This window comes from Egretta garzetta, unplaced genomic scaffold (assembly GCF_000687185.1).
Source record: "Egretta garzetta isolate BGI_Z169 unplaced genomic scaffold, ASM68718v1 scaffold143, whole genome shotgun sequence".
Taxonomy (NCBI): Eukaryota; Metazoa; Chordata; class Aves; order Pelecaniformes; family Ardeidae; genus Egretta; species Egretta garzetta.
This window is the reverse complement of record NW_009259310.1, coordinates 2,409,536-2,420,130: the sequence shown is the minus strand read 5'-3', so window position 1 is coordinate 2,420,130 and position 10,595 is coordinate 2,409,536. Positions and strand designations below refer to the sequence as shown.

Here is a 10,595-nt window from a genome sequence, read left to right as displayed (position 1 = left end):
GATGTTTGGGAGGTTCCCTTCACCCCGGTCTATGTATCTCGGTGCAGAGTAAAGCAAACTGCTAACAGGCACACGTGTCATGCATGCAGGCATGCTCCCCCCAGGACCCTACAACCTGACCTGCTGAAATATATGGGGTTTGTGTGTGCACACGCAGAATTTGAGCCAGCCGGTCCCATCCCTGTCCCGATGCCTAGAGGGGTTAAAATCAGCACCTCAAAGTCCTGTTCTGTTCCTCCCCTTCTTTCACAAGCATCCTCATGTACTCCAACACCTCCAGATCACAGGTGACCCGTGCTCCGTGTGCCCCAAGCCAGGGCTGAAGCAACACGTAGAGTGTCTCATTACCCCAGTGCCAACAGACGGGTTTATTTGGGTAGGACTGTGCTAACAGTCTGTCTGTGCTCACAGCCACCGCTGGTCCCTGCCACCCCAGCTGCCTGGGACAAGCACAGCTCCAGGAATCCAGCAGGCTGGGATTTCCCCAAGCTTTTCCACCCTGGACAGTCTCTCAGCTCCCGCCCCCACAGCTTGTATCTTCAGACCAGCTGCAGGCCCACTCCAAGTCAGACAGAAGATTTCAGTTACATCATTTTCCTGGCTCTGCTCCCACCAGCCTCACCACAAGCCAAGAAGTTTTTCTATCAGTGGGAGGCTGAAAGCTCATTTAAGAACAGGGAGATCCTCTCATGACGAGCCCAGGGCAGGCACAGGTGTAGATGTGGGAACGGACAGCCGGCTTTTACAGCTGTAAGAGGGGACTCCTCCGGAGGCTAAAGCAGGCAGAGAGATCTCATGATCCCCTCTGACATCAGCCCCCAGCAGGCTGACATCCCTGTATTCCCATCCAGTTCACAGCTAGCAAAGAGGCTCTTGTGGGAGGAGACGTTTACCACCGCACTGCCAGCCCGTATAGATCTCAGGAACGGGCTGCTCACCGTATGGGTAGCCCCATGTGCTGTACTCCGGAGGCAAAATGAGAGAGCTGGCCGTGGGGACAGGCACCACATTCCCCTCAGCATAGTAAGGGACAGTGGCTCCCGTCGACAGGCAGAGTGTGGGATGGTTTGGGGAGCCCGTCTGCTCTGAGTCCACCCTCATCTCCTGGAAGCTCAGTCCTGGGGCATAGCTAAATGGCTGCTGCTGGGAATGGCTTTTGGTGGGGATCGAGACATTGTCCATCGGGTGATAACCACTGGCAGCCTCCTCTTCCTCCGGGGGGGCACTGGGTACCACTGCAGATGGTATGTGCTGGATGGACCGGGAGGGGCTCAGAGGCACCCTGTTCACAGCAATGTTACCAATATAAATGGGGAGAGTGACCGAAACCTCTGGTGATTTGAGGGAAACCTGGAAGAGAAGGAAAAATAGTGGCATCTTCTTCAATATACATTGCACTGGGAAGGTTCACCTGATGCAAGGGCCACCTGCGCCACACAGCTACGGAGTTCAGCGACTGAGCTCAACCCAGAAGGGAGCACAGCCTGCTGGAGCTCCCCAGGAGCACGGATGTACTCACTTGGATGTAGTAGTCGATATGTATAAGGCTACAGCCCTGCAGAATGGACTGGGGCAGCGCTGGAACAAGGATTTGCTCCTTCCATTCTGCATGTTTCCAGGCTTTCACTCCTGAGCCTTCCACCTCCGCGATGGTCCTCAGATCATAAATCCAACGCTTGGATTTGTAAGCCACTTTCTGTACAGACAGAAGAAAATACATCGCAGATGGTCTTCTGTCTCCCACAAACATTAGTCAGGACACAAAACCACCAAACTGCTTTGTCAAATAAGCATGAGCACAAACTTAACATGTGTATTACAAAGCAGAAATACCCATTATGATACGAGTTGGTGTGAGCAAGAGAAGTTCTACCACCTCTTTCCCCAGGAAGGTAGAGAGAAACACAGAGGTCTGGACTCCTTGCTGCCACCTCCCAGCCACACGCAGCAGAGATGCACACTGGTGAGAACTGCCCCAGTTTCACAGAGGCCTCAGGGGAGTGGAGTACCAGCACAAGCCAAAGAGTCACCCTTTCAGATGCTTACCTGGAGCAGACTGGCTACCACAGCCCCAGTGTCCCGGCCTGATTTGTTCTCTATGTCCGTGCGGAGCTGGATTGCTTGCCCCACGATGTACCCTTTCAGATCTGAGGTGGCTGTCAAGATAATGTTTCCACTTTTCACAAGCTTGTAGTTGAACTTCTTGGTGACTGACATAGCGTTGGGCTGCTGCAGGATGGCAGAGACAGAGATGTTGGCTCAAGAGAGTCAGAGAGCCACACTCAGAGATTCAAAATAAGCAAGCAGAAATATCTGGTCCAAGAGGACACAAAGAACCAGCAACAATGGCACTGCCACAGAGAACATGTCTCACTTCTCCATCTCCCCAGTTTTGCTGTCCTATTAATTGCTCTTCCCTCCAAAGCAAGCTCCCCAAACCCAGGTGTCTACGCACACCTGGTGCTAATGGCCAACACCTCTCTCTGCACGCTGAAAATTCATTTAAATCTTTCAAAGCAACATGCAGAAGAGTCAAAAATCACTGGAACAGGGACTGATGGCAAGGCAGGACAGATCAGGAGTCCTTGTCCTGCTCTTGCACAGTCAGGGCATGCAGTCAGAGTTGTCCAGCCACACAATTACTCCCCAGACAGCACACAGGACAAGTGCTGAAGCCTTGGCACTTCCCAGCCACACTCCTTGTTCTTACCTCGATGTCAGGGATGTCATTCAAGTTGAGAGGGCAGAGTACATAGAAGATCTTGTTGCACTTGTAGTCCTTGGAGAAGCGAGGCGTGTCTATCACAGCTTTCACCTGATGGAGGACCTTGCCAAAAGGGCCTTCAAATGATGTAGGAGCAGAGGCTGGAGTCAAGAGAGGAAGAAAAGGATCATAAAGCTGAGTCAGGCCAAGCATTTCTGAACTGGAAGTACAGTCTGTTTAAACAGCTTTCCTCTTCACCTGAGGAGTTCTGCAAGTACCTGATAGAGAGAACACATGGGGATTCCCCTCAAAAAGACTTGGGACTGAATACTTAGGTCACTCTGAGACCTTGCTGTAGCCTTCTTACAGAAGGGATCCTCTACAACCACAGGTACAAGAACAGAGATCCTCTCCAAGCACACTGAGTGCAGGACACCTGGCTAGCCACAGGCCAGGACCCCCGCACACACCCAGAGAGCTCACAGAGTCACGCTTGGAGAGGCATCAGCAACAGCTCAGACCCAGCTTTGCACCAATGCAGAAGGTACCCACTTGTCTGAGCTCCTTGGCTGTCTGAGGCTGACCTTATGCTTCCTCTAGCGCCTCTGGGCCAAGTTGCCAGCCTGCCTCTGCCATCCAGCCCAAGTCCTGCTCAGCACAGCTCTAGAGGCTGCGGAAGCCATTTACATGGAAGTGCCTTCAGCCATTTATCTGCATCATACCTGGCAGCAGGAACTGGAAGGGAAAGTTGTGCTCTCCAGCTGTGAGGACCCCTGCGGGAAACAAGAGGAAAAGGTAAGTGGGACAGGCCACTGCCTTGCAATGGTGTGATCTTCTGGAGAGAGAGATATTCCGGAGAGAGAGGCCACTGTCTGGAGAAGAACACACAACTTGTTCAGCTGCCTACAGGCCACTGGACAACTGTGGAGGCAATGAGCAGTGCTTGAGTCAACAGGAGCATCCGCTGGCACCCACCTCTCCTTGGGACAGGAGATGTCTCCATTCCCCATGCTTCTCCGTTAAGACACCCTGGAAATAAGGTAGGCAGGGTTTAAGGGATCCCAGTGCCATTGCAAGTGGTTAGCCCTGGACTACTGACACAGGGCACAGAGAAGGGATGCTGTGTGTTTCTCTTTCCTCAAATAGGCTACAGGCAGTCAGGTAGAAGGCGAGAAAGCACAAGCACTGCCGGAGCGTGGTAAGGAGGTCTGGTGGGCATCAAGCCACTATAGCCTTAGCCACACACAAGCCCCACATAGACTGCACAGTGTTCAGGAGCTGGAACCAGAGGTCCATCTCCCTGGCCTAAATCCACCCCCAGTCCCAAGAAGGGACCTGCAAAACCTCAGCCCGGCTGCTTAGATTTCCACAATGTTAAAACCTCAACACTGGTTTTCTTCAACCATATCCTGCTCTGCAACAGCAGCCTTGAGGGCGCAGATCAGAGCCAAGGCTCAGCACATGGCTAAAACAACAACTACAGAATCAGACTCCCCGACCTCATCCACCCTCCGGCACTCCCATCCAGTTTCCTGATTCCCTCCCAGGGCAGCATGACGGCTGAACTGCACCCACAGTGTGATCCGGTAACATCAGGCAGCTCCAAAGTTGCCTTCCATAAGAAAAGCAGTAAGGTTTATCCACATTTGTTAAATACGTGGCAACATGAGAGGTTTGGGTTTTAAAGTGGCAGTGCAAAGAGGAGACCTGGATACCTATTAAATCAAGCTGCGTTTATTCTACTTTGTAGGATCACTGCTGGAGGTACCAAGACTCCAGATTTGTCTGACTCTTCTGTTGATGCAAGACAGAGGAGACAGCTTGCCCATTAGCAATATTGGCTCCACAGAACTGACAGTAATAGAGTCCTGTCGTCAGGGGATTAAGTGGATTACGTGATGGGGAAGTGGGGAAGAGAGAAGGGTAAATCCTCCCCGACACTGCAATCCAGGTAGGAGGCAGGGGAGGTGGCATTTGACTCAGTGCATCCTTCACGTTATGAAAAGCTGCACCTCTGCCCCCCGCTCGCTCAGCCACCCCAGTTAGTGTGCATCCCACCTGCAGTGCAAAGGCAGGCAGAATAAATAATATGACAAGCATCTCATCGTGTATCACTACAAAGGCACGTCAGGAGAAAACTAAGAGATGTCTATTTATAGACTTTATCCTTAGAGAGAGGAGCAAGATTTGCTCGTTCCCATCAACCCAGCCAGAACGCCTCCCTGGTGATTTCCCTCCCCGTCCCCCAAATAAAACTGAATTATGTAGGCTACAATGCAACACCCCGTCTTGTCACCAGGTGGAGGCACAAAGCCAGTCCCTGCCCTGGCGGCCAGGCTGATGCCTTGCAGAGCTGGCACAGGCACAGGGGCATGGGGCAGCTTCTCCTATTCCCTTCTTGGAAAGCCTCACTCGGTTAAAGGCAGCAGCTTGAGATGTAGCAGGTACCTTTGCTTGTTGGTTACGGGGTAAATCGGGCTAATATGAATGACTCAACTAACCCAGTGCTTGTTTGCTGCTCCAAGGGTTTCTGCCTTTTATTGGGCACCACTCAATATTGATCTTATACCCATTATCCTTATTTTTGGAAAGCAAATCGATAAACTGGAATACATCAACTCTCCTGTGCAGCTTCTGCATTGCAGCAAGGGGACTTGCTCCATCTGAAAGGGAGAGGGAGCAAGTGCTGTTACTGCAACGCAGAAGGAAAGGAGATGGGAGTCCCAGAAGGTAGTGGCCACCGAGTTTCCACCAAGACCTGGAGACTTTCCACCTGTCTGACCTGCAGAGCCCCAGATGAACATTCAGGCAGTGATTTTAAGCCTCCTGCTAGGAGCATGAAAGCTCACAGACCCCACAAGGTGAACATCCCTCTTCCACATTACATGCAGCGTGATCTAACAAGTCATTTTGGTCAAGCTCCTGCCCTGCTCACATGCACCAACAGAACGCCAGGCTGGAATTGAACCTGCAAGCACTTCACATTCACAGTTTCCAACCCCCTGCAGAAAACTAGGGGTCCTGAAGGACCAATGCGATGACCCAATGGCAGCACCAACCAAGGCAATGTGTTCTCTCAGCAACGCACATGGCCAGCACCACTCGCAGAGGATGTGGTTGAGCTCTCGGAGCCACTGTGTGACTTGGTGGTACTGATACAGTTTCCACATGGGTAGCCTGGCCTCAGAGTAAGTCACTCGGTAAGAACTGCCCACAGGTCAGGGTTGACCACCCTGATAGCTCAGACCAAGCCCAAACACCTAGAGACCCGTTGGCTCACAGCCTACTCAGACTTGCTGTGACCCCACCTGGGGCAGGGAGCAGCCTGCAAATCCCTCCTGCAGCTCCTGCCTGCAGCAAGCTGCCCAGAATGGCTGGAAGACCACTCCAGCTCTTCATGGCCAACAATGAGTTCCAAGACCAGCTACCCCAGACTGAAGTTGCACCCTGTCGCAGCTCACATGGACCAACAGCATCACAGCAGTGCTTGGTTCATGGCCATGAGAGCCCAGACCTCAGCTCTGCGCCGAGCAGGCAGCCAGGGAAATGCAGCGAGCTCTATTCTCCACTCCATTAAGCAGAGAGATGCTGCAGGCAATTAGCAGTAGCTCTTGTTTTCAGACCTGCCCCTTTCAGCCCACACTCTCCTTCCCCCAAAGAGAGAAGCATCTTTATGCCAGCTCTGAGACCCTCCACCTACAGGGAATTTTCCAGCAGGCTGGACCAAGCACCCAGGTCATACCCAGAGGAGCAGACACCACCGTACACGGCTTCATTTGCTAGCATGGTTTCTCACAGAGCCCTGACTTCCAGCTGAACACCTGAATTTCTTGCCCTTATTACAAGCACAGAGGCTGTTTGAACACGTCACTGGTGGAGGGGCTACGAGGGGTGGCATCACCCTCAGCCCCACATCCAGCTGGGGACCCCCAATCCCAGCTGTAGGAGCCCTTGGCAGCCTGGAGCAGGCATTTCAAGGAGCCCGCTGGTAAGGAAAGTGGAAGGGGTGTGGGAGTTCAGTGCCAGAGCTATTTCAGAGACAAGAGTTAATAAAAATAGATGAAGAAAAACAATCCCGACCAAGACAGGAGACTCCCGTGAAAACATGGGCATGACCCAGAGTGCCTGGTGGAGCAACAAGTCAGCAGAGACCACAGGCAAGCTCAGGTCCTGCCTGCCTTCTGCTATGAGCAGGAGAGGCAGATACTCAGCAGTAACCCCACACTGAGTTGCTCCCCAGACTCCTGCTTGCCCCTCCCGGCAGGAGCTCTTCTGGCACGGCCACAGCAGAGGCTCCATGTCCGACTTGCCTGGGATTACAAAGCCATTTGGGTCCTTTGCTGCATGTCTGGTGCCTTTCACAGGTGGAAAGTTGGCCAGTTCCGAGCCAAGTCCCCCCTTACAGGGGGAAGGGAGGTGACAATTACTTTTAAACTTTCCAGTTGTCAACTCTTCTCCTAAAGGCTGAGCTTCCATTTCCAAATGCTGACTAGTCTTGACATAATGAGAAAAATCTACAATTTCCTTTGCCCCATGAGCATGGGCAGGGCACAGGCTGACCTTGCCCCAACACCCAGGTACCTCTCACATGGAAAACAGCAGCAAAAGCCACCTTGGCACCCTGTGAGGGATGCTCACAGCGCTTGCCCATCCTGTGCAGCCACTGCGATGCAGGACAGGGCAAGTGCCCCGCTAGCCACGCACGTGCCTTGGGGAGATCCCCAGACCACAACAGGGGAGATGTGGCATTGTGTGCAGCACACAGAGCCATTCTGCCTCCCTGCCTGCATCCACTGTATGACACCAGCATCCAAGCAGACAAGAGGACACAAAACCCATGGGAAGCCACTAACTGCCCTTGTCCCTCCAGCCCTGAGAGCTTCAAGTAAAGATCCAGGACATTTAATGTTCTAATTCCACCTGCAAGTTGACTTTGCAAGAGACAGTTGTTGGCAGCAGGCAGAGGTGAGGTTTCTTCTGACAGCCACCATGACATGCAGATACCCGGGAGGAGCAGCCCTTTCTGAAAGCTCCTTTCTGAGCTGCTCCTGAACCAGAAGCTTTGCCCAAGCAAGCTGCAGATTGTGCATGGGCAAGAGCAGATCAGTGGGAGCTCAGCATCGCTGGAGGGGTCTCCAGCAGCCCCACACAGCAGGCTTGCAATGCTCCTGAGCAGCTTGCAAACACACTGCGAGGGGAAAGGGCTGTGCAAGCCACCACAGCTGCGCTGAGCCGTTACCTCCCCATTCCCAGAAGCCTGAACAAAGGCCACAGTGTGCTTGGCTGCAAAAAAAGCTTTTCCTGAAGTTTACATGCAGCTAAAAATACCTTGAGAAAGTCATTAGGCAGCAGAGGCAGCTGGATTAGCAGGGTTCTGCTGTGGGGCCATACCTGTAGCAGCGAGCAGCCCTTTCTGAAAGCTCCTTTCTGAGCTGCTCCTGAACCAGAAGCTTTGCCCAAGCAAGCTGCAGATTGTGCATGGGCAAGAGCAGATCAGTGGGAGCTCAGCATCGCTGGAGGGGTCTCCAGCAGCCCCACACAGCAGGCTTGCAATGCTCCTGAGCAGCTTGCAAACACACTGCGAGGGGAAAGGGCTGTGCAAGCCACCACAGCTGCGCTGAGCCGTTACCTCCCCATTCCCAGAAGCCTGAACAAAGGCCACAGTGTGCTTGGCTGCAAAAAAAGCTTTTCCTGAAGTTTACATGCAGCTAAAAATACCTTGAGAAAGTCATTAGGCAGCAGAGGCAGCTGGATTAGCAGGGTTCTGCTGTGGGGCCATACCTGTAGCAGCCTTTCCTCCTGATAGGAGCCGAGCCAGCAGAGATTGGCCACCCCCGCACAGCCTTTGGAAACATCCTCCCTAAAAATTCCTGGAGGGAAAGGAGCCACTGCCCCAGACAGCCTGGAAAAAAACAAACCCAGACAGCAGAAGCAGCAACAACACACTAACAGCACGGAAGAGCTGTCTTACAGTGCAAAGCACAGAGCGACCTTGGTGATTTCCCTGAATCCAGCAGAGATTTGTCTGGAAGCAAATGGACTCTCCCATTCACAGCTAAGCTGCTCCCCTCCACTCCACGCTGGGACAGGGGGGTGTTTGCTTGTACCAGCGGATGTGGACAAGGCCTGGGAGGACTCACCATGTGCAGAAAGGAAACACCTTGACCCAGAGGGCTGACACCGAGTCCTCTGCCGGGTCCCCAGGGGGTAACCTGGTGTCGAAGCCAGGCCGAGCTGGGACTCCCCTGAGCGATCAGAGCCTGCAAAGCATCACCAGTGATGGGGAGAGCAACCCTGAGCCCAGTCCTGCACAACACAACAGACCTCGGTGCTGCAGCACGGTCCCACAGCACTTGGGGCACCTACAGTCACACAGATGTACAGTGGAGGGACAGAAATTAACGGGTTTCCCATGCAAAGCTCAAGCTGACCATGCCCCTGAGCCAACCCAGCTGCTGGACGCACCGTTCTCTCCCCACAGACAGCTCTGCTTTGAGCCACAAAGTTTTCCCCATGCTCACTGCAAACCAGCACGCCGCTGCATAAACACATGGGAAAACACGACACCACTGTAACTGTGTGTGTGGGTGAAATGACCGCACGTCTGTATCGACACTGCTAAACAAGTGATTTAAGTCGAGCTTAGGTGCTGAAAGGGTTTGGACTCTTCTGAGCAGTGCAGCTTCCCTGGCCCGTGCTGCGAGGCCGCTGCCCAGGTGCAGCTGGCAGCCAGAGGAAGTCACCAGCCCTTCAAAGCTGTCATCCTTCCAAGACCAAGGGGAAACTGCCTGCCCGCACCCTGCCCTGCCAGCAGCCAGCCGAGGGCTGGGAAAGGTCCTCTGGCAGCCTCTGCCCTGGCATGAGAGCAGGGCAGGGCTGGGGTTCAGGAGGCACCAACCACACATGAACAAGGACACAGCCCTAGCTGCTGCGTCCCGCCTGGGCTTCCCAGGGCTGTTCTGCAGCTTTCTCGGTTAGCAGCCCATGCAAACAGCCAGTGTTACGGCACCGGTGGGACCAGATCTGCCTGGGCTGCATGTTCAAACCAGTGCGACTGCAGGGACATCTGCCCAACACGTCCTCCCAGGTTGGCTCCCCCAGCCCCAATGTCTCCATCCCTGGGGAGCTGGAAGCCACAGGCGGTCACAGCCGTCTCTCCGCCAGGGTGACCCGCCACTACGACAAAGCCAGAACCTCCAGGTTGGTGACAGTGGGGGAAGGCATTGGAGAGAAGCCAGAAGAGGGTTGGGAGATGCCTTGGTCACTGATGCACAAACACGACAGACTCAGCCAAGCCTTATTACTCACCCCTATGAAATCTCACGCTCTGGTGCGCTGGGAGAGACAGCCCAGACGTCTGAGCACACAGCAGGCTGCAGGGCCAGGCAACCGCAGTGCGTGGTACACACACACCTCTGCCTCACCAGGCTTCATTCACGGCTAGACTAGGGTGAAGATCAACATTCTGTGTATTTTTCCCTCCATCCCCCAAACAGGAGGATTCTATTTGCTCCGTAGCCCTAACTAGGAACCTGGAAGGTGTCCCCATACCCCAGGCACAGGAGCTGGGGAGCAGCTGAAATGGGGCTCCTGCCCCAACCTTGAACTCTCCCAGCTGGTACCTGCCAAGCAGACAGCAGTGGCTCTGCTCCCTCCTGCTGCACACACGGATGCTCAAGTGGGAACACGCTGCGCCTTTGGAGTACACATATTTTTTTAGTTCTTTTAGTAGAGGAACAGCAGGCCAGGCCATATGGCAATTTCCCTCTGGCTACTTAGTGAGTGATGTATTAACTGTGCTGGCCAAATCATGTAGTACGGAAAGGTACTGGTACCTGGTGCCTGCTGATCCTCCTGCCATCACTTGTAGCAATATAGTCTTCCTGCTGCC

General features: G+C 53.7%; 1 protein-coding gene across 1 annotated transcript in view; it reads right to left on the bottom strand.

Moving 5' to 3' along the window:
- Positions 1–10,595, bottom strand: part of ARRDC1 (arrestin domain containing 1) — a 19,866-nt gene that overhangs the window by 586 nt on the left and 8,685 nt on the right. Inside the window, exons 3-7 of the mRNA XM_009636316.2 lie at positions 3,427–3,477; positions 2,711–2,865; positions 2,047–2,229; positions 1,520–1,696; positions 939–1,350 (exon numbers count right to left, since the gene is read on the bottom strand). Of these exons, the coding sequence (XP_009634611.1) occupies positions 939–1,350; positions 1,520–1,696; positions 2,047–2,229; positions 2,711–2,865; positions 3,427–3,477 (978 nt within the window). The remainder of the gene's footprint in view (positions 1–938; positions 1,351–1,519; positions 1,697–2,046; positions 2,230–2,710; positions 2,866–3,426; positions 3,478–10,595) is intronic.